An 18,323-nucleotide genomic window follows, 5' to 3' on the forward strand; every position below is an offset into this window, starting at 1 on the left:
GCTGCCTTGCGGATAGCTTACATATGGAGCATCTGCAGACCAAGTGGATGAGATAACGAGGATGGAGAAATCAACTATTCTTAAGTCCCTGATGAAGTTTGCGGAGCAATCGAATCTATCTACACCGCAGAGTACCTTCAGATACAAACAAATAATTATAATGAAAGTAGGTAACAAATAAATAATACAAATAAATAGATAATATATTGTTACCTGATCTGCGTAATTTTCCCCACTTTGAATATTATTACTAGTTTGTGCCAAGGCGTCTCTCCATGTACTAAACGATTGGCTAAGTAATTTCCAACGATTGGACATCGATTCTTTGGTTCTTTTCCCATCCATTTTTTTAAGATAATTGGTATGAATAAAACTCCACATTTCTCGCAACTGTATCTCATTACCTGTAAGCGAACTATGAGTAACTTCAACCCAGCGAGTACACAACGCAATATCTTCAAGAAGCGTCCAATTCGTACCTGCATCAGTAGTCATTTTGTTGAAAAAAAAATTGGATTGAAACTTTTAGAGAAAGATAGGAATTTGATTGAAAGTAGTTGAGAAAATATGAAATTGTAGTGTAAGGTAGATGATAATAAAAAGGTATTTATATAAAAGTAAAAACAATTTTTTTAAAAAAAAAATTTCAGATTTTTTTTTCGGATTGTTTACAATTTTTTTAAAATTTTTATTGAACTAATTAATCTCTACCAGTTGGATTTAAAAAAAATTGAATTCCAACACTTCAGATTGTGCCACGTGTCACAACGGTAACTTTTCTTAATTTTAAAACTATTTTTTCTTTTATTTATTTATTTATAAAGCAGAATAATATCAACCGTTGATCTCAGATCCAACGTTTGATATTAAATAAGATTTTTTTTATTTTTATTACCGTTGCAAATCGAACGGTCCAATTTAAAGAGCCGTTGAGATCAAACAGACCGTGGGAAGCCACGTGGCTTCCCAACGGTAACCTCGGCAGACTGCAACGCGGGCCCCATACGCTGAAAAGCTGTCGGCTGATGCGCCCCCACGCAGCCTAACAGAAAAAAATATATAAAATTAGGCTGATGCCAGGATGACGTTAGCCTTTGTGTCACATCCACTTGGGCTCTCGGGCTGGCAATTCCTCACGGACTCAGAGCTCGGGCCTCCACTTTCCCTCGGGCTACCCACGCTAGAGCTTCAAGACCGGGCTACCAACCCTATTTGGTCCACTATCCCCCAAGCACTAGTCCATGCTGAAGTTGCTCTTGCATATGTTCCTTTTACATAGCCAACGTATAAAGCACTATCAGTGGTGTTGAAGGTAGCCACATGTCACCAACCCCCCTTGACCTTCGAGGTTAAGTAATTCTCTCTCTCTCTTTGTCTTGTCCACGTTGTATCTTCTCTTAATTTACTTTAGTACTTGAATGTTTTCATTCTATAAACTTGTAGGGATGAGTAAGGAATAAGAGCATGGTACTATTGATTGTCACCTAAGTTTGCACAATTTTTATATGGTTGCCACCACACACCAGTGCCAAGCCCCACACATCTATCAATTACAACCATCCTCGACCATACAAAACCTTTCATCTTCCATCATCATTTCTTAATATTCTTCTTACACTAATTATCATTATTATTTATATATATATATATATTAAAATTATTAAGATAAGGAGACTCAACTTAGACGTGCTCACTTCTTATGAGTTTCCTAGGCATTTCATTGCACCTGAAGCCATACAATCACTCATTTCCTCCGACCGACACGTTACCCTTTTGCTTATAAGCAACCTTAGTCTCGTCCTCGTCAACTTCAATTCAGACTGCTTTCTCTTTTCGACGACCGTGTTTCAAGGGCTAGAAAAATACCCGAAGAAGAAGAAGAAAAATCAAACACACTTATTCCTTGATCCTCATCTTCATTCGGGTTACTCGCAATCCATTCGTTGTTTCGGGTTTTGAGAGGGTTTGAGGAGATGGGATTGAGTACTAAGCAGGTCAACAGTGACGGGCTGGATTGGAGTCAGACCAGCTTGCTGCAAGCTCAGACGTTTCAGCTGCCAAAACCACCAAACGCCGTGAGGAGGCAGCATCAACAAAATCAGCAGCAGCAAGCTGAGCCATTGAAGTGTCCGAGATGTGAATCAACGAACACAAAGTTTTGTTACTACAACAACTACAACAAGTCACAGCCAAGGCACTTCTGCAGAGCTTGCAAGAGGCACTGGACAAAAGGCGGGACTCTTCGAAACGTCCCGGTTGGTGGCATCCGTAAAAACAAGCGCCTCAAAAAGTCCTCAAACACTTCTCCCTCAGAAGCAGCTGCCACAACCGTTGCAAACACTGCGGCGATTGATGATCACCATAAGCGGGAAACTGCTGCGCAAGCTCTCTATCACGCACTTATCGGTCCCCAATCTTCGCTTCCGCAACAGAATTTGGACAACACAATCATATTTTCGTCAGCAGGTTTAAGTAGTACTACTACTTTGCCTTTTCTTCATCGAAGTAGAAATCTAATAACCTTTGATCCCTTCTCAAGCTCAATTAGTACTACTACTTCAAGTTCCTTTGACACAAACCTCTCTTCAATCTCAACATCTTTGCAATCCTCAAACGTTTATAACTACGCTGCCGCTGAAGATCAGTTCAAAGCCACCGTAGAGGAGCCAACCATCACAAGCATCATGCCAAATATTCTTCCCCAGCAGCCTAACTGGAAAACCCCCTCCCCAAGCAACGCCGTGGATGTGTACTCGAACGACTGGAATTGGGAAGACATCGAAACCCTCGTTTCTACTGATCTCAACCTGCTTCATTGGGATGATTCTTCTGATCACATACAACTGTAAAATAATGAATTAGCCATCTTCATTAGCGGTATGTTAATTTTGAATTGCGTGTGTGTGAGACATTTACGACTCAGAAACAGTATCCCCGTTCTCTAATGTGTCACTGTCAAGTTTGTCACAGTTTTTCTACTTGTGCCGATCTTCAGGTAATATAATTTCTCGTAGTTTGCTCTCTCAACTTGTAATTTCCAAACAGAGATGTAGACAGTTTGAAGCTGTCTTTGTCCTTCGGTTTCAGCTTCGAGATATTTAATTTTTGAAATATATATATTTATTAATTTGTAAGTTTGTCACTCCTGGTTTTTATTTAACTTGATGGAAGATGCAATTACATGCATGTGAAGGAGGTTTATATTAGGGTTTCATTGTTCAATTGAATAGAATTAATTGGTTTATTTTTTATTTTATAGAATTTCGGTGAGTGGTTTGTGATAGGGATAGAAATGGGGGACTCCTACTACCAGCAGGGCTCACTGAAAGAATGTGATGGAAGATTCTTGTGGATATGTATGTATATTTGGACATCTGAATAAGTTTGCACAGATTTGTTTCCCCATATTTTATGGCCACTGGTTCTAGTCCCGACAAATTTTGGGTTGTAAAGTAATTAAATTCTTAACAACTTGTTTTTTAATGTTCTTAATTATAGTGAAGTATTTCGCGTTGTATCTGGATCAAATGAATTAAAAGAGAATCAAAGAACACAGGAAGAAGTGTACGACACGAGAAGAAAACAAGTGAAAAATTCACAACCCATTTCATATTTAATATTATTTTCCCCATTCTAGTGTTGTGTATTTGATCCTTCGTAAATTTCTTAGATTGAGCCCAAATCCAACTTGTCTCAAAGTGGCCCTATTCTCAGGATTGAGACCCTCTCTGGATCTCACCCTCTGGAGCCACTAAATCTTGTAATTCAGACCATTCAAGAGAGAGATAGATGAGAGAGTTGGAGAGAAATGAAGGCGTGATTTTGTGTGTGAGGTGGGCAGCATGATTTAAATTGAATGATCCAAATTGTTGAGTTTGTCGGCTGCAGAGAATGAGATGATCTCAATCCCTATTTTCATCCTCTCACTCCAGTTCTAAAGACTAGGGATTCAGGATGTCCATTTTGGGGCCACAATTGTGAGACATTTTTGTTTTCTTTTTATTAAAAATAAATCATATTTTAGATGCTTCAAGCCTACGTTTTCCTCAGATCCATGAGTTAAAAATTAGGACCTTGAAGCAAATTGTAATCGATGGATGTCTCAAAAGCACCAGTCCAATGCTAGAGCAGTAAAGCGAGTAAGCAAAACAATCGAGGCATGGGCTGAGGCACCGGACATATGCCAGATATTAGTTTGGGGGCTCGGTTGGAACGAACGGACTACCCATTTTCGAACGGAAAATGGATGCGTGGAGCGGCACTTTTCCAGGATCAATGATCTAGAACGGAAACTCAGTTATGGCTACCCGTCAGCCGTCTAGGCGGGCTAGCAGGCTATTGTCTTGGCCGTTGTTTGGCGAGCTTATAAACGCTGGAACTGGAACTGGACTTGTTAAACTGGACAACGATCCAATGTACCAAGGGAGTGAGACTCTCTACGAGACTGACTTGGACTCGATTCCAATCTCATCCAGTTCCATCCACCGAACAAGCCTCGTGGTAATTGAACTTCAAATTACATTACACGAAACATAAAACCCCAAATATCATACATAAATCACGAATATTCGAAACATACATAAATCATGAGCATTTCAAATATTCAATCATATGTCCTGTTAAGTTAGTCCATACTCATAAGATAGGCACGTCAGTTACTAGTCAACCAATTGCATGTGACGATACAAGATCACTCTCACTTCCCTCCAACTGGTTTCGGTTCTAAAGGTTCTGCATCCTCACACCAGCGTCTCTGCTATAGGGAGCCGGGGATTCGTTAGCCCTGGAATAGCTAACATAGTACAGCTCCGAGAATATGCCTGTGAGGACGACAAATGCAGCCCCAGCTCCGAAGATTCCTTTCCTCAATGTCTCACATGAAAGGTCGTCCATAAACGAAGTACTGTACTTTGTGTGGTACGCATTTCTCACTGAACCCGCGAGAAGGCATGCCTCAGCAATGACAAAAAGCACCCTGAAGTTTTCAATGTGAAACCAGTCAATCTGAAGTCTGAAATTGAAATATAAGAATAGCACATATCTTTCGACAACACACGATATTGACCTTATATAATCAACCAGTGTTAACAACTATAATATCTGAGAATGCCCGGATTATATGAGGAGCACATACCAGCTGGTAATGAAGAGCGTAATCGCCCACGATCGAGAACCGCTGGGTCTCAAAGCCCTTCCACAGCACAAGCATCGACTTGCCACCATTATCAGAGCTTGACTTGCCAATAAGAACAGAAATGATCCCACACCTAAGCCAGTTGCAATGTCAGAATCATATACACAATAGGTCGAATTTGCTTCAGTTTGAACCTTGGCCTGCAAGGGAGAGATAATAGATAAAGTAACAATGTATCTAATTGTAGAAGAAACCACTGATTCTAATAACTTAAGCTATTAGTGTGTGTTCCTCCTCGTTCCAGTTAACGTCAAATTCAAAAATTAGAAATGGAACTGTCCCTGCGACTCGTGTAGAACGTCAGTGACACACACACCCCTCCCCTTCGGCTTTTGAGATTTTTAATATCAAGAATTTGAGGGTGAATCTCAAGTGTCAACTCAAAATTCCTGCCAGACAGGTTTACCCCTCTCATCTTGCTTGATCTATCAATGTTATGTTGACTAACAATCTTGAAAATTGTTGCCTTTCCAAGCAAAATTCACATCTAATAAATCTGATAAACCCTACTTTTGTATTCTAACAGTGGTTTATCAGCATACAAAATATTGAACAAAAGAAAATACGCTGACCCTACTTTTGTATTCTAACAGTGGTTTATCAGCATACAAAATATTGAACAAAAGAAAATACGCCCTACGGTTTGGACTTTTTCGTTTGAAAAACGCCAAGAATTAAACCTACGGTCTAATAATAAACTAAAGGGTGGTGCTACCCACACATCCTTCTTACTTTTACCACTCGGCTTCTAATTTTCGATCCTTAAATCAAATGAATTGAAAAAGATAAAATGACAGAAATTAATAAGAGGTGGGTGAGTGGTAGAAATTGATGGGTTAATAGCACCACCCAAACTAAATAGCCATTCAAAGGCAGTATTATTGGTTTAATCTCCACAGAAAAATTATGTCCTCACCAATAATTAAATAAAATTTACACACTAATTTATGGATTTTTGTAAGGTTTTCTAATAAATCTAATCAATCGTTATTTTGCTTTAAAAACTCTGTTTCATATTTCACACTAATTTTTTTTAAATAGTAATAAATCGACTACTTATGTCTGAAGGCGAAATAAGTATATATTGCTCTCATAAATCTCTAATTCTAAAAAAAATTGGTGGAAAGTACATATAAATAAAAAAGATCAAAACTTGAAGAACTCTAAGTTAAGAATCATATGATATTAGTCCTCACAAAAAGGAGAGAAAAAGAGAGAGAGAGAGACACACACACACACTTACAGTGGACCTTCGCTGCTCAGCGGCAACAGCGAGCGCAAAAGCAACCAGATCGAACACAAAAACGACAACCAAAAGCAGCGTTGAAGCCATCCCACAAAACCCCTCGCTTTCTCTCGAACTCGAATTTCGTCTAAAACCCCAACACAAATCGCAGAGACAGACAGACAGACACGAAAAAGAAGATAAAAAAGTGTTTGCTGTTACAATCAAACAGATTAAATAAATAACGTTGTTGAAAATCATGAGTCGATACCCACTCGCACAAAAGGCACGCGCTACTCCAAGTAAAAGTTAAAAGCGCCGAACTTTTTTTGAAGAACTTCAACGAAAAATTCTCGATATTGTTTATTTTAACGAAAAATCATATTTTTATACTAAGAAATTAATCATCATACTATTCACTTTATCCTTTATTTTGTCTTTATCGTTAAAACTCAAAGTTTTCAAGTCATTTTCATTAGTTTTTCTCATCTTTTTTTTTTTACCTTTGTCTTTTCTTTTTTTCGATAATGCTAACCGTGCTATCTAAACGTTAGCTCTCGATTCTCGACCATCAAATTGAACAAACCGAAAAAAGATTAATAAAAATGTGAAAAGTAAAATTAAAATTGTGAATAACATTTTCCTTCTTTTATATTTTATAAGTGTGACTTTTTCTTTTAAACTTTTATTTATTTACTTAATGGTGAAGAGAACATGTAAAGGGTGAAAAGCAGCTCAAATATTATTAACAAAACCAAAATTAATAACCTTCGCCCCTCCCGAGCAAATAAAGGGAATTCTAGATTCTCTTACAAAGGTGAAACTTTTGAATCCGGCTACTCAAATTCATCGTGTTTAGTTAATAATGCGTGGATATCAATATTTTTAGTTAATAAGAAATTGACATGCTGTTAAAATAATATAATTTATGATTTTCTGATAAGTGAATTGTGCTTTTACAATTCGACGTTAGCTTTGAGTTTGGACGGCGACGTTAAAACGTTGTCGTACTTGGCAATCTTGCTAGTTTGACCAAAAATGCAAAATAAAAAGGGCACATTAATGAAAAGTTACCAGTATTGTTTATTTTAATAAAAAAATCATATTTTTACACTAAAAAGTTAATTCTTGTACTATTTACTTTACCTTTTATTTTGTCCTTATCGTTAAAACTCAAAGTTTTCAAACCATTTTCATTAGTTTTCCTAAATAAAAAAGATTTTATTGCCAAGTATATCACAAAATCCTTATCACGCTTAACACTAAATTGTAGGACCGGAGAGCAAGGTTTTTTTTTTTTTTTTTTTTTTTAAATTATATAAGTAGTTATATCTAAACACTTATTTTTACTTTTCACATATCTTCTAAATTTCGGTCATCAAACAGAATAAATTAAAAAATATCAATGACAAAAAATTACAAAGATGTATAAAAAGTAAAAAAATAGTGTGAATAGCACTATCGTTTTTTGACAAGTGATGTGCTGGTCCATTTGGTTGCTAGCTGAATCTATTTTGACATTTACTTTTACCATGAAGTCAATTGTAATGGAAACTATCTGTCAACGTTTACTAGTTCGAAAAAAACAAGATGTTACAAGCGAACTGGCAAAGACCTTTAATTGCGTTGATAGTTATCCTAATGTTATGGATTAAATCATTATCATTGCCAACTTTGTCTTGATTGTAGATGGTTTCTTATACGATTGAAAAACCTTATTATTGGCTGATGTTGCCATAAGATGATGCTGATACATTTTAATATACACACAAATATTTTTCACAATATATATCAGAGGAACATTAGAAAGTGAGTAAATAAATCAACTATTTGCATTTTTAGTTAATTTGTTACATAAGATCTTTGATTTTTGAAAAAAAGTAAAATAAGGTGACCATCTTGTATGCCTTGGCACCAAAGTAACCACCAGACTGTTATCATCTTCAGCTCATCCTACGACAAGTTCGTTATCTCTATCCGCAAACTACTTTCTTTTCATAGCATTTCTTTGTTGATTTTATCATAAATTAAGAGATTGCGCATAGAGATCACGGACTTGTTGGAGGATGAATTGAATACGATAACAGTCGGGTGGTGACTTTGGTGCCAAGGTATGAAAAATGGCCGGCCCGGTTTTGTTTATGCATGGCCTGCATATAACTAACAAAAGAAACGAGATCGAAGTAGTAGCATGAGGTCAAGGACAAGGGACTTGTTGGAAGACTTCGAAGCTGAAGGTGAGAAAGGTAGCACTCTGGTGATGAATTTGGTGCCAATTGTGGATGCCATAAATTCATATAGATTCATTAGATCGAACAGTAAAGATGAACTCACTCCATAAGAATGGACTGCATCGCCTCCAATTCCTGACCACAAATGCTCAAATTAACGACGGCAATAGTTTCATATATAATCAAAGAAGAATCATATGACGGAAACAAAAAAGTGCATACATAAGGAGAAAACGGGAGTGTGAACTTTTCTCTTATGCACTACTCTCTTTTTTTTTAGAAATTGAATTGAGTAAATCAAACAAGGATCGAATTGCGTGAAGAATGAGAAAACAAGAGGGTGAAAAGAGAGATTGCAAAACTTACTTGAAGTTGAAGTAGAGGAGCGTCTGTGTGATTCTCCTGTTAAACTGAAAGATTTCTGCTGCAACTATCCATATACTGATGATCCATATACACACACGTATATATATTTCTGAATCAATAATAACCAAGGTTCGAGTACCAAAATCCAGTACAGGAAAATAAGCCAGGTTGTTGGAGTACTGGAATTTAGTACAGGTATACGCGCAAGATGTAGTACAAATTGTCGTGCAGTGCAATGTAGTACGAGTGGGAAAATAAAAGAACAAAATGGCAACAAATGAAATCGCGTTTGCATCAAGATTCAACAAACTGAATACTTTCCACAGAAGAGTTGGGGCAGCATAACTTTGATGAAACATAATCATGTTAAAAATGAATTAGGATTCTCTCCCTTTTCTTTTCATCATCTTTCATCTCTTTCTCTCACATTCTTTATTTCATTTTTCTCTTTCTATAAAAAATTAATATAAGATGTTGACGTGGCTTAACTGTGACCGTTCAAATAAGAGGAGAGAAAAGAGGAGGGAAAAAAGAGGAAAGAGAATCCTACTCCATTAAAAATTGGGGCACCTCAAACTTTTTATATCTGCCCAATTTGCTGGTATGAGCTAGGGTCGGTTTATATATATAAGATCACTTTTAGATTTCGTCTTAAACACGGCTATAATATGCTTTTAATTGCTAGAAAAATAGTTCAAAACAAGTGATTAAGCAATTTAGAGGATGCAAGTTTTTACAAACCATAGCCTAAAGAAGTAGAAATCTTCTGGTATAATCGTACGTGTAACTTTACTCGTCCATCAAAGATAAATACGAAGAAAATCAATACATTATGATCCACCAAATTCGGCTCATGTAAGACTCGAATGCAAGAGGCCACCGTTACATGTCTTAAGCGAACATATTAACATAGCAAGAGTGCTGTACACAAAGTAAATGAATCATTGAAGTGGGTGTGATTTTGACAAGTGTAGGGCCTGTTATAAAAGTCTCGTCCTTATCTTGACTAAAGCATGGTAACATAGAACGTGTGGCTGCAAATGTAATCAGTCACTCCAAATGACGTCGATTGTTTATACATACCTTTTTCCACTAAATTCACTACTTTAAGACTTAGCAGTTGAATTTTAATCTAACAGTTACAAACAAGATGGACATTTAAAAGTTATAATAATTGTAACAGTTTAATTAAAATTCAACTATCCGAGTTTGTAAACTAGGTAGATTTAATGGAAATGAATCTGGATACATAGCTCTTGACAAAATGGAAACAAAGTTGTGGCTTCTCCTCCACCACTATATCCTCCAACACCATGATTACCACCTACTCCACCACCCCTTCAATCCCTCACATCTTCGCAAACAAATCCCAGATTTCCGTAGTTAGAAATCTTAGAGGTTCATGAAAGCAACAACAATCAATAGTGACCAAAACCCTAATCGTGATCCGCAAACTTGTCGAGTAAAATTGTATAGGAGAAATCTTTCTCCTTGGTCTAGGAGGACTTGCCTTGGAGAGTCATAACAAAACAGGGCCAGCAAATGCGGCAGAGGTGTCAAAGAAGATGGTGAAATGTCTTAAGAACAAATGTCAAACATTTGCCTCTAACTTTTTTCATGTTTCTCTAACCTATTTTGTTATATTATTCAACATTGTTTTTCTCATGGGCATTAATTAAATTGCATATTTTTAGTTTGTTGAATCATGTGTGTGATTAAAATATAGCAATTATGCACTACATTTGTTCAATAGGTAGTTTTGGTTGAGAGTAGTAAGTTGCCAATAGCTTTGGACTCGGTGGTGAGACAAGGAGGAGGAAGAGGAGCTGTTGGTGATTGAAGGGATTGAGTATGTGGCGGATAAGGCTCTCAAGTTCGACGTGCATGGGAACGAGGACGAGATCTCGCTGAGTCTACCCGACAAGTCCGAGTTTGCAGGGAGCTTGGTGTACTTGCCACAGTTCCAGGAGAAGGTTAAAACCAGCCTGCATCTTGGGATTACGGACTTGTTGGAGGACTTGGGAGCTGACGACGATGGCAGTATTAAGGTAACTTTGGTGCCAAGGAATGTCCAGCGGCCTGTCATCATTGGTCGGATCAAGATCGACTATTTTGCCTAGATAATTAAGAGCGCATATGATAAACCATGGGGTCGTTTTTTGTTTTTTATTTTATAATTTCCGTTCCAACTTTTCTAACAGTTTGTAACTGAGCACGGATTGAATACATCTTGATTTGTTGATATATAGGTAAACATGAGTATTCATTATGCCAATAATTTTCTTGCTTCACTTGTAAATTATTGTAAATTATTCGTGTAAGTAGCGTAACATTGTGGAAGATGATCAAGAATCAAAATACTGTAGTATACCTACTATATCGATCATCCAGATTCAGAATTTCAGACCAAGTAGCCATGCCGGCTGCGGGCTGCCGGCTGAACTACCTTTACGTCGTGCGGCCTCCTCTTTTGCTCTCCTCCACCTTTTATAGTACTGCTAGCAGTACTGCTAAACGCGCCACTTTTGAATAATTTGTCCGCATGAAAGTTGTACCTTGCTCTCATAAACAAATCTGCTGCTGTGCTTTGCTTGTTGTCCACTTTGTGTCTTCGTCATTGGCTTTCCTCTTCTTACCTGCTTCCGCAACATGATTTGAAGTGCTAGAGCCTGGTTTGAGTCTAGTAACTGGTGTCGGCCACCATGAAAGCATGTATGGGAAGACAGCCATCACGGAGTTACTAATTGCAGCATAATTAACCGGAGTGATCCTACTAGTCTTCCTTGCCTTTCTTGCACGAATGTTGCACATGACAATGTGTGCACTAAGGTCTAGATACTGTTAGAGTATGAGTGTGATTCATACGGTTTGGTAATAATCCTTGTTGTCTCAGATTGCTATAAAGAAGTCTTAATATGTTTATGAGAGTTAATTCGACTTTGGTTTGGATTGACACTATGTGTTGATAAGCTTAAGAATAGAACTCGTACAAGGATTTGTTCTTGTATTCCTTGTAGGATTATTATAGGGTAATCCAGATTTGTAGTATAAAACCACAAGCCCTGCTCTCACAAAAACACGCTTTTATTGTTCCAATTACCGATAACTTGGAGAGCATTGAGTTTTGCAGAGATGAGAAGGTTGTGTGTGGATTTCTCCAAAGGCTTTTAATCCTAATCTGTTGAACATAGTTATGATATGGTGTCTAGTACTACTCTTTCCTGTGATCAATGCCGCGAAACATGAAGAAGTTATTCAAGCTAAGAAAGAGAGTAGCAATTAAAAGAGCAGCGATCGGCCGTACGAAAGAAGAATGGCAGCAACCCAGAGGTCCTTTCAGAATTCAACAACTTCCAGAGGGTGCAGTCATGGCCATTCTCTCAAGGCTCGTCTCCATCAAAACCATCCTTAATTGCCGGCTACGTCCGACTTCCCAATTCGGGGAAGGCCTTGTTCTATTGGTTTTTCAAGCCCAAGATGATGCATCTCGAAAACCCCTTGTCCTGTTGGCTTAATGGAATAGCACCATCTACTGTCTTCTGACAGCACACATGGGAAAGACTTCGTGAAACAGTCTGCAGGTATGTGTTGCAGATATTACTTCAGTATCTGCATATGTAAAACATATTTGATGTGTTGGTTGTGATTTAGTTGGTAAATTCTTGTGTTCTTGGCTAAGTATATTAACATAAAGTCTATGTTTACTCTTACAGATACAAGACATCTTCATTATTTGGGTCGAAAGCAAGCACCCCTACTTTGTTGATCAATGCATTTCGCACAACCATTCTGGATACCGAAAGCAGTTGACGATCGGTTACCATGACGTGACACGCTATCAACACCATTAAAATATTTGTGGGAAGATCGAAACTTCCATAGCCAGAACGCCTTTCTTGCACGAATGTTGCACATGACAATGTGTGCACTGAGGTCTAGATACAAGATATCTTCATTATTTGGGTCGAAAGCAAGCACCCCCACTTTGTTGATCAATGCGTTTCGCACAACCATTCTGGATACCGAAGCGCTGCTTGCCAAACACCATTTGCCTGCAGAGTTGTCAACCTGATCATCATCTTTCAACTCCCAAACAGTCAGATCATTCCCTCAATTCTGAGCTAACTGGCACATTCGCAAACACGTACCTCATCTAGCTCTGTTACACACACCTAGGAATTCAAATGTTGTAGCTGTGTAAGTGAACTGATCATGTTTAGGCATATCAATGAAGCGACAATTGACATTCGTATCACCAGTGGTATTACTTGTGATGCTTGATGTGTTATCACTAATGGAGTTGGGATCCAGCCCCATATATGTCCACCGTACATGCTTCCCCAGTACAACTTTCCTTTGTAAGCAACCCCTGCTTCGAGAGTCAAGCTATCAAAACAAAAGCTTCATGCTTGTCCGTTTACGAGTTCAGAAGAGAAGATCTCTGCTTTGAACTGGAAGGAGTCTTAGAAATTGAGAAAAAAAATCCGCAGAAGCTTGTACCTATACTCAACATTAAACTGGAATAATGTTTAACTACCGCTACTACCACCACTTTCTTCTTTTATTCGGCTTGTCTTCTTCCTTGCATTCCTTATTTTCACAGATGAATCCTACACATATTTCCTCGTGACACTGAGAAGGGGGAGGAAGAGCATCCCACAGCTTAGCGTATGGATTGCAAATGTATATAGCAATCACATTGACGATACATGGTTGCGCAACATAAAACTAAGTCATAATATACTCCTACCACAACTGGTTCATAATCTTGTGACTTGACAGGACCTTGAGAACAAGGGAGGAAGCTCAAAGAGAAGTTGCATGCTTTGGGGGCCAGAGGTTGCTCGGACAAGGAAATGAATTTCCTCGTGTTCATTGGATCCATGAACACTAGAGTAGCACGTAGAATGTGATTTTCATCATCACTTATAAGACGTAAGAACGGTTAATAAAAAAAATTAGAAATGAGATCATTACAATTACATTAATTCACTGTTCAGATCATTCGTTTCAATATGAGAAAAGACTAGAAACTTAGTCAACAGTTAGTGGGCTAGAAGTTGCCACAAGAAAGTTTGAATTATGTTGGGAAGCAGTACACAATCATGTAAAAAGAAGTCCTCTCTTCGTCCTTGCAGCTAAGTAATCTTTGTTTCCTTTTCTGTTAACGTTACCGACACCAACTAGGCGACTAGTCAAACATTTCTGGTCGGCGAGACAAATTAAGTATTAAAACCAATCTTTCTGCCAGGGTTTCCACTTAACTGCTCCTGCATTCCACCCCAATTCCTAACCGATCCACTTCTTCAATCCCTCCTAAATTTTTTATTATGTTCGGAACATGAATGAGACACAAAATATTTTATATAATTGATTATTATTTTTTTAACATATATCTTTCATCATTTGTATAATAACATATAATGTATTATCCTATATTTCCGTCACACTAAAAATCTCTCTATCTCTCAAACTCACTCCCAAATTTCCTTAAGTTTATCACACGTTACTTACATGCTTAACTCACATGCGTCACGTTATTAATTAATACTAATACGCATTAAAGAGTAAAAAGTAACACAAAGTTCTTAAGTCTAGAAAAAAGGTGGCGGTGAAGGCTTACGTTGCTTCCTGTTGTGGGATTTGGTGAGTGTCCTCGCTCTTCATCACAGAATGAGAAAGCTAGAAACCTAAAAGCAACAAATAAGTGGTTCAGAAGTTGCCACTCGCCACAAAACAAGAGATTCTTTCAGTCCATACATAAAAAATTAATTATGAATGTGTGGTAAGATCAATCGCACATGTACGTATTATTAGATTGATTTCAACAATTATTAACTTACAAGTTTCATATAAATAGTCAAAATTAGCCCGCACACATAAATGTTGATTTCGTTGCTTATAATTTATGGATTTCACAAGCATGAATGATTAAAATTAGTGCATAACTATTTTTTTTTTATGTTTATGATTTGTGTCTTTCATAAATCACAAGTATGAATAGTCAGAAACAGTTCACACACATAAATACGCTGATTGTGAGTGACAAGCTTGAATGGTCAGACACACACTAGTGTGTTGATTTGGACAATCTAGAATTGGAGTTCTGTATTATGGATAGTATCCACGTGTATGCACAAATAAACTAATTTTAACCCTTTATAACTCGTAAGTCTCACAAACATAGATAGTTAAAAATCCATATACATATGCACGAATAAACGTATAATTTCACTACATTATGTGCACGCAAAGTTCCAATGAATTATTTCTAAAATATCTGCAGTTTATATAAACCCCAATACCGACATAAGCAAAGTATTCAATTAATTAACAATATCGTGACGAGTGACCAAAGATGCCATTTTAAGTATTTCAGTTTTCTATCCATTACCGACATCAACTAGTCAAACGTTTCTACAAACACTTGGTCGGCGAAAACAATTAATTATTAAAACCAAGCTATCATCCATGGCTTCTTTCTCACTGCCCCTGCATTCCACACCAATTCCTAGCCGACCCACTTCTTCAATCTCCCCCATCTCCAAAACCCACTCCCAAATTTCCTTCCTTCGAAATCCCAATCCTTCCTTTGCATCCAAAGCGTCGTCAAACAACCCACAATTTGCAAGGCGAGACCTTCTCATCGGAGGGCTAGCAATATACGGCGGATCAAAGATGAGCGAAATCACAGGGAATTCCGGTGAATCGGCGGCCGCCGAGACTACTCCAAACAGGGTCGTCGAACTCAGTGAGTTCCCGATCACTCTGGACTCGGTTATCAGCGTGAACGTGCCGCGGCCAAAGAAGTCGAGGACCAAGGCGGAAAAGGAAGAGGAAGAGGAGGTGCTGGCGATTCAGGGGATCGAGTTCGTAGCGGGCGACACCGTGAAGTTCGACGTTCACGTGAACGACGACGAGGACGCGCTGAGTCGACCCGACAAGGCCGAGTTCGCCGGGAGCTTCGTGTATTTGCCGCACAAGCGGAAGGAGGTGAGGACGAGCCTCCGCCTTGGGATAACGGACTTGCTGGAGGACTTGGGCGCTGACGGCGACGACAGCATTAAGGTTACCTTGGTGCCTAAGAATATCAAACGGCCCGTTACCGTCCGTCAGATCAAGATCGAGGGTCTGAAGTAGGGGTGCGCAGAGAGATATTCGTGTGTGCTGAGATGATTTCACGTGCAAAATAGCAGACTTGCAAAAATAAAAAAGCACTTGAACTAAGTTTTATTATGTTTTTATGTATTTAATTAGTTGTTTGCATTGTATTTTCTCTTATTAATGAATTCTGTATTTATGTTCTCTTTTGCTAATTAACAACAAATATCAGAAGGTAGCGTTATCCACTCTTGTTAATCTTATCATTGATCTTTTTCAATCTATCCGATTCAACGACTCTAACAGTTGAAAGTTGAGATGAGTGTGTGAGAGATGAAAATAAATATATGAATACCACCACTCACATCATAAATGATTTAAATTGGTATTAAAATAAATATTGTTATAGAGTGTGATATCTACACTTTTTTTTTACTTTTCACACACCCTTCTAATTTTCGAATGTCGAATTAGATGAATGAAAAAAGATGACAAAAGTCAACAAGGTGGATAAAAGAAGTTAAAAAAAATGTGTGGATAGCACACACATCATTTCTCATTGTCCAAAATAAATCATTTACTACAGCAAATTTCATTCTTGCGCCCGCCCAACCCAACACCGTTAACAGGGCATATTGGGCTAGCCCGGTTATTTGGATCAAACGGGCCTGACCAAGAATACCATTTTTCCTTTAATCAACAGAGATCACCAATTTGATCACTGAGCAAGGAAAAGGCCGAAACACTTTCCACCCAGAGATGGTTGGTTTGGAGTCAATTTTAAAATGGGTCTGGAGGTTCTAATTCTTTTTTATTTTAAAAATTACATTCCAATAATTTGAGATTTAGTCGATTTAAGTATTGTTTGTCAGTCCGGATTGTACTGATTATTTCAGTTGGATAGGATAATTTGTTATCGGATAGTACTGACTAATTAATCAGGCATTTGGTACAGTATCTAGCTAATAGTTGTATTATTTATACTGTGTTTGTACTGTATCGGATAAGAGAACTTAGAAATATTATTTTTTTAAGAGAAAAAAAATTAATCATTAATGAAAAGGAAAAAGAATAAAAAAAAAAAAAAAAAGTTGTCAAATGCAAAAAGAATCGAGCAACCATTACACCAGCGTGGTTGGATGGTGTCAAGCAGCAGGTGCGACGGTAGGTTTCCATGAGTGAGGTTCTCGGGTCTAGGTTTTGAATTTAATCTCCACACACCAACAAAATCAATTAGCAATTAAACCACAAACCCAAATATTCGAATTATGATGCCCAGAAACGGAGGTCGCAAGAGCTGATGGCAGGATAGGTTTGGGAAAGGCAAGTGTGATTTTTCTTTGCCATGAGTCTAACTAATAATACCAAGGTTGCAGAAGGGATAATGAAGCGGGTGGGAGGGGTATTAAAATGGTGGAGCTGGATTAAATAATTCGGTGCTTATTTAATACCAAACTTATCAAACACCAGTTTTGTATTATTAGTACCATTCGATTGTCTTATACGACATGTCAAACAAGGCCTTATACTTTTTGATAGGTCAAGCCGCTATAAACTATTAGAATTCCATTGTCCCACATCGGCTAGAAGGCTTGAGAACAAACCATTTAAATAGAATTACCCTATTATAACTAATACCGAGACCTTTTGTATTAAAACCTCACACCTGATAGATTGAGCAAGTGGTCTAGTGGGGACAGTATCGGTGTTGTTGGAGTGGGCCCATGGCCCGTTTACCTGAAATTTAAGATGGTATCAAAGCTAGGGGACGGGCCTGTACATCCACGTGAACAGGTGGGTCCCTATTGGCCCCCACGAATAGATGAGCCTCGACTTGGCTCCACGTAGGCCAAGAGATACCACGTGAATGGGCGGGTCCTCATTGGCCCGCGCAAATGGGTGAGCCTCAGCTTGGCTCCATGTGATTGCCGATGTGTGGAACTCCACGTGTGACCCATAAAATGGGGTTTCACGTGTGGGAAAGTGTTAGAATTCTTATGTCCCACATCGGCCATAAGGCTTGAGAACAATCCATTTAAATAGAATTACCTCACTCTAACTAACACCGAGGCTTTTTGCATTAAAACCCCATACTTAACGAATTAAGCAGGTGGTCAAGTAGGGACAGTATCGGTCTTGTTGAAGTAGGCCCGTGGTCCGTCTACCTGAAATTTAAGATTAACTAATGACTTGAAAGTGCGGAGTT

At 38.1% G+C, this 18,323-nt stretch overlaps 3 protein-coding genes and 2 long non-coding RNA genes across 5 annotated transcripts; 3 read left to right on the forward strand and 2 right to left on the reverse strand.

The window, feature by feature from the left end:
* The first annotated feature begins 1,449 nt into the window (after window positions 1–1,449).
* Window positions 1,450–3,142, forward strand: LOC103927830 (dof zinc finger protein DOF1.4). Its single transcript, XM_009336822.3, has one exon. It carries the CDS (start codon window positions 1,974–1,976, stop codon window positions 2,847–2,849), a length of 876 nt encoding a protein of 291 aa, XP_009335097.2. The 5' UTR covers window positions 1,450–1,973; the 3' UTR covers window positions 2,850–3,142.
* Window positions 3,143–4,528: 1,386 nt separating this feature from the next.
* Window positions 4,529–6,633, reverse strand: LOC103927747. Its single transcript, XM_009336720.3, has 3 exons — window positions 6,438–6,633; window positions 5,135–5,334; window positions 4,529–4,975 (listed from the first exon to the last, which is right to left on the reverse strand). Exons 1-3 carry the CDS (start codon window positions 6,525–6,527, stop codon window positions 4,723–4,725), a joined length of 543 nt encoding a protein of 180 aa, XP_009334995.1. The 5' UTR covers window positions 6,528–6,633; the 3' UTR covers window positions 4,529–4,722.
* A 1,596-nt stretch (window positions 6,634–8,229) lies between these two features.
* Window positions 8,230–9,895, reverse strand: LOC103927682. The gene is made up of 2 exons (XR_664240.3): window positions 9,017–9,895; window positions 8,230–8,785 (listed from the first exon to the last, which is right to left on the reverse strand). It is a non-coding gene; the product is annotated as an uncharacterized LOC103927682 (long non-coding RNA).
* Window positions 9,896–10,237: 342 nt separating this feature from the next.
* On the forward strand, window positions 10,238–13,342 carry LOC103927622. The gene is made up of 2 exons (XR_007257733.1): window positions 10,238–12,597; window positions 12,730–13,342. It is a non-coding gene; the product is annotated as an uncharacterized LOC103927622 (long non-coding RNA).
* A 2,076-nt stretch (window positions 13,343–15,418) lies between these two features.
* On the forward strand, window positions 15,419–16,321 carry LOC103944298 (polyphenol oxidase, chloroplastic). Its single transcript, XM_018642775.2, has one exon. The coding sequence runs from the start codon at window positions 15,488–15,490 to the stop codon at window positions 16,154–16,156; it is 669 nt and encodes a 222-aa protein (XP_018498291.2). The 5' UTR covers window positions 15,419–15,487; the 3' UTR covers window positions 16,157–16,321.
* The last annotated feature ends 2,002 nt before the right edge of the window (window positions 16,322–18,323 follow it).

This window comes from the organism of the source record quoted next, unplaced genomic scaffold (genome assembly GCF_019419815.1).
Source record: "Pyrus x bretschneideri cultivar Hongxiangsu unplaced genomic scaffold, Pyrus_bretschneideri_v1 Contig19, whole genome shotgun sequence".
NCBI classification, from domain to species: domain Eukaryota; kingdom Viridiplantae; phylum Streptophyta; class Magnoliopsida; order Rosales; family Rosaceae; genus Pyrus; species Pyrus x bretschneideri.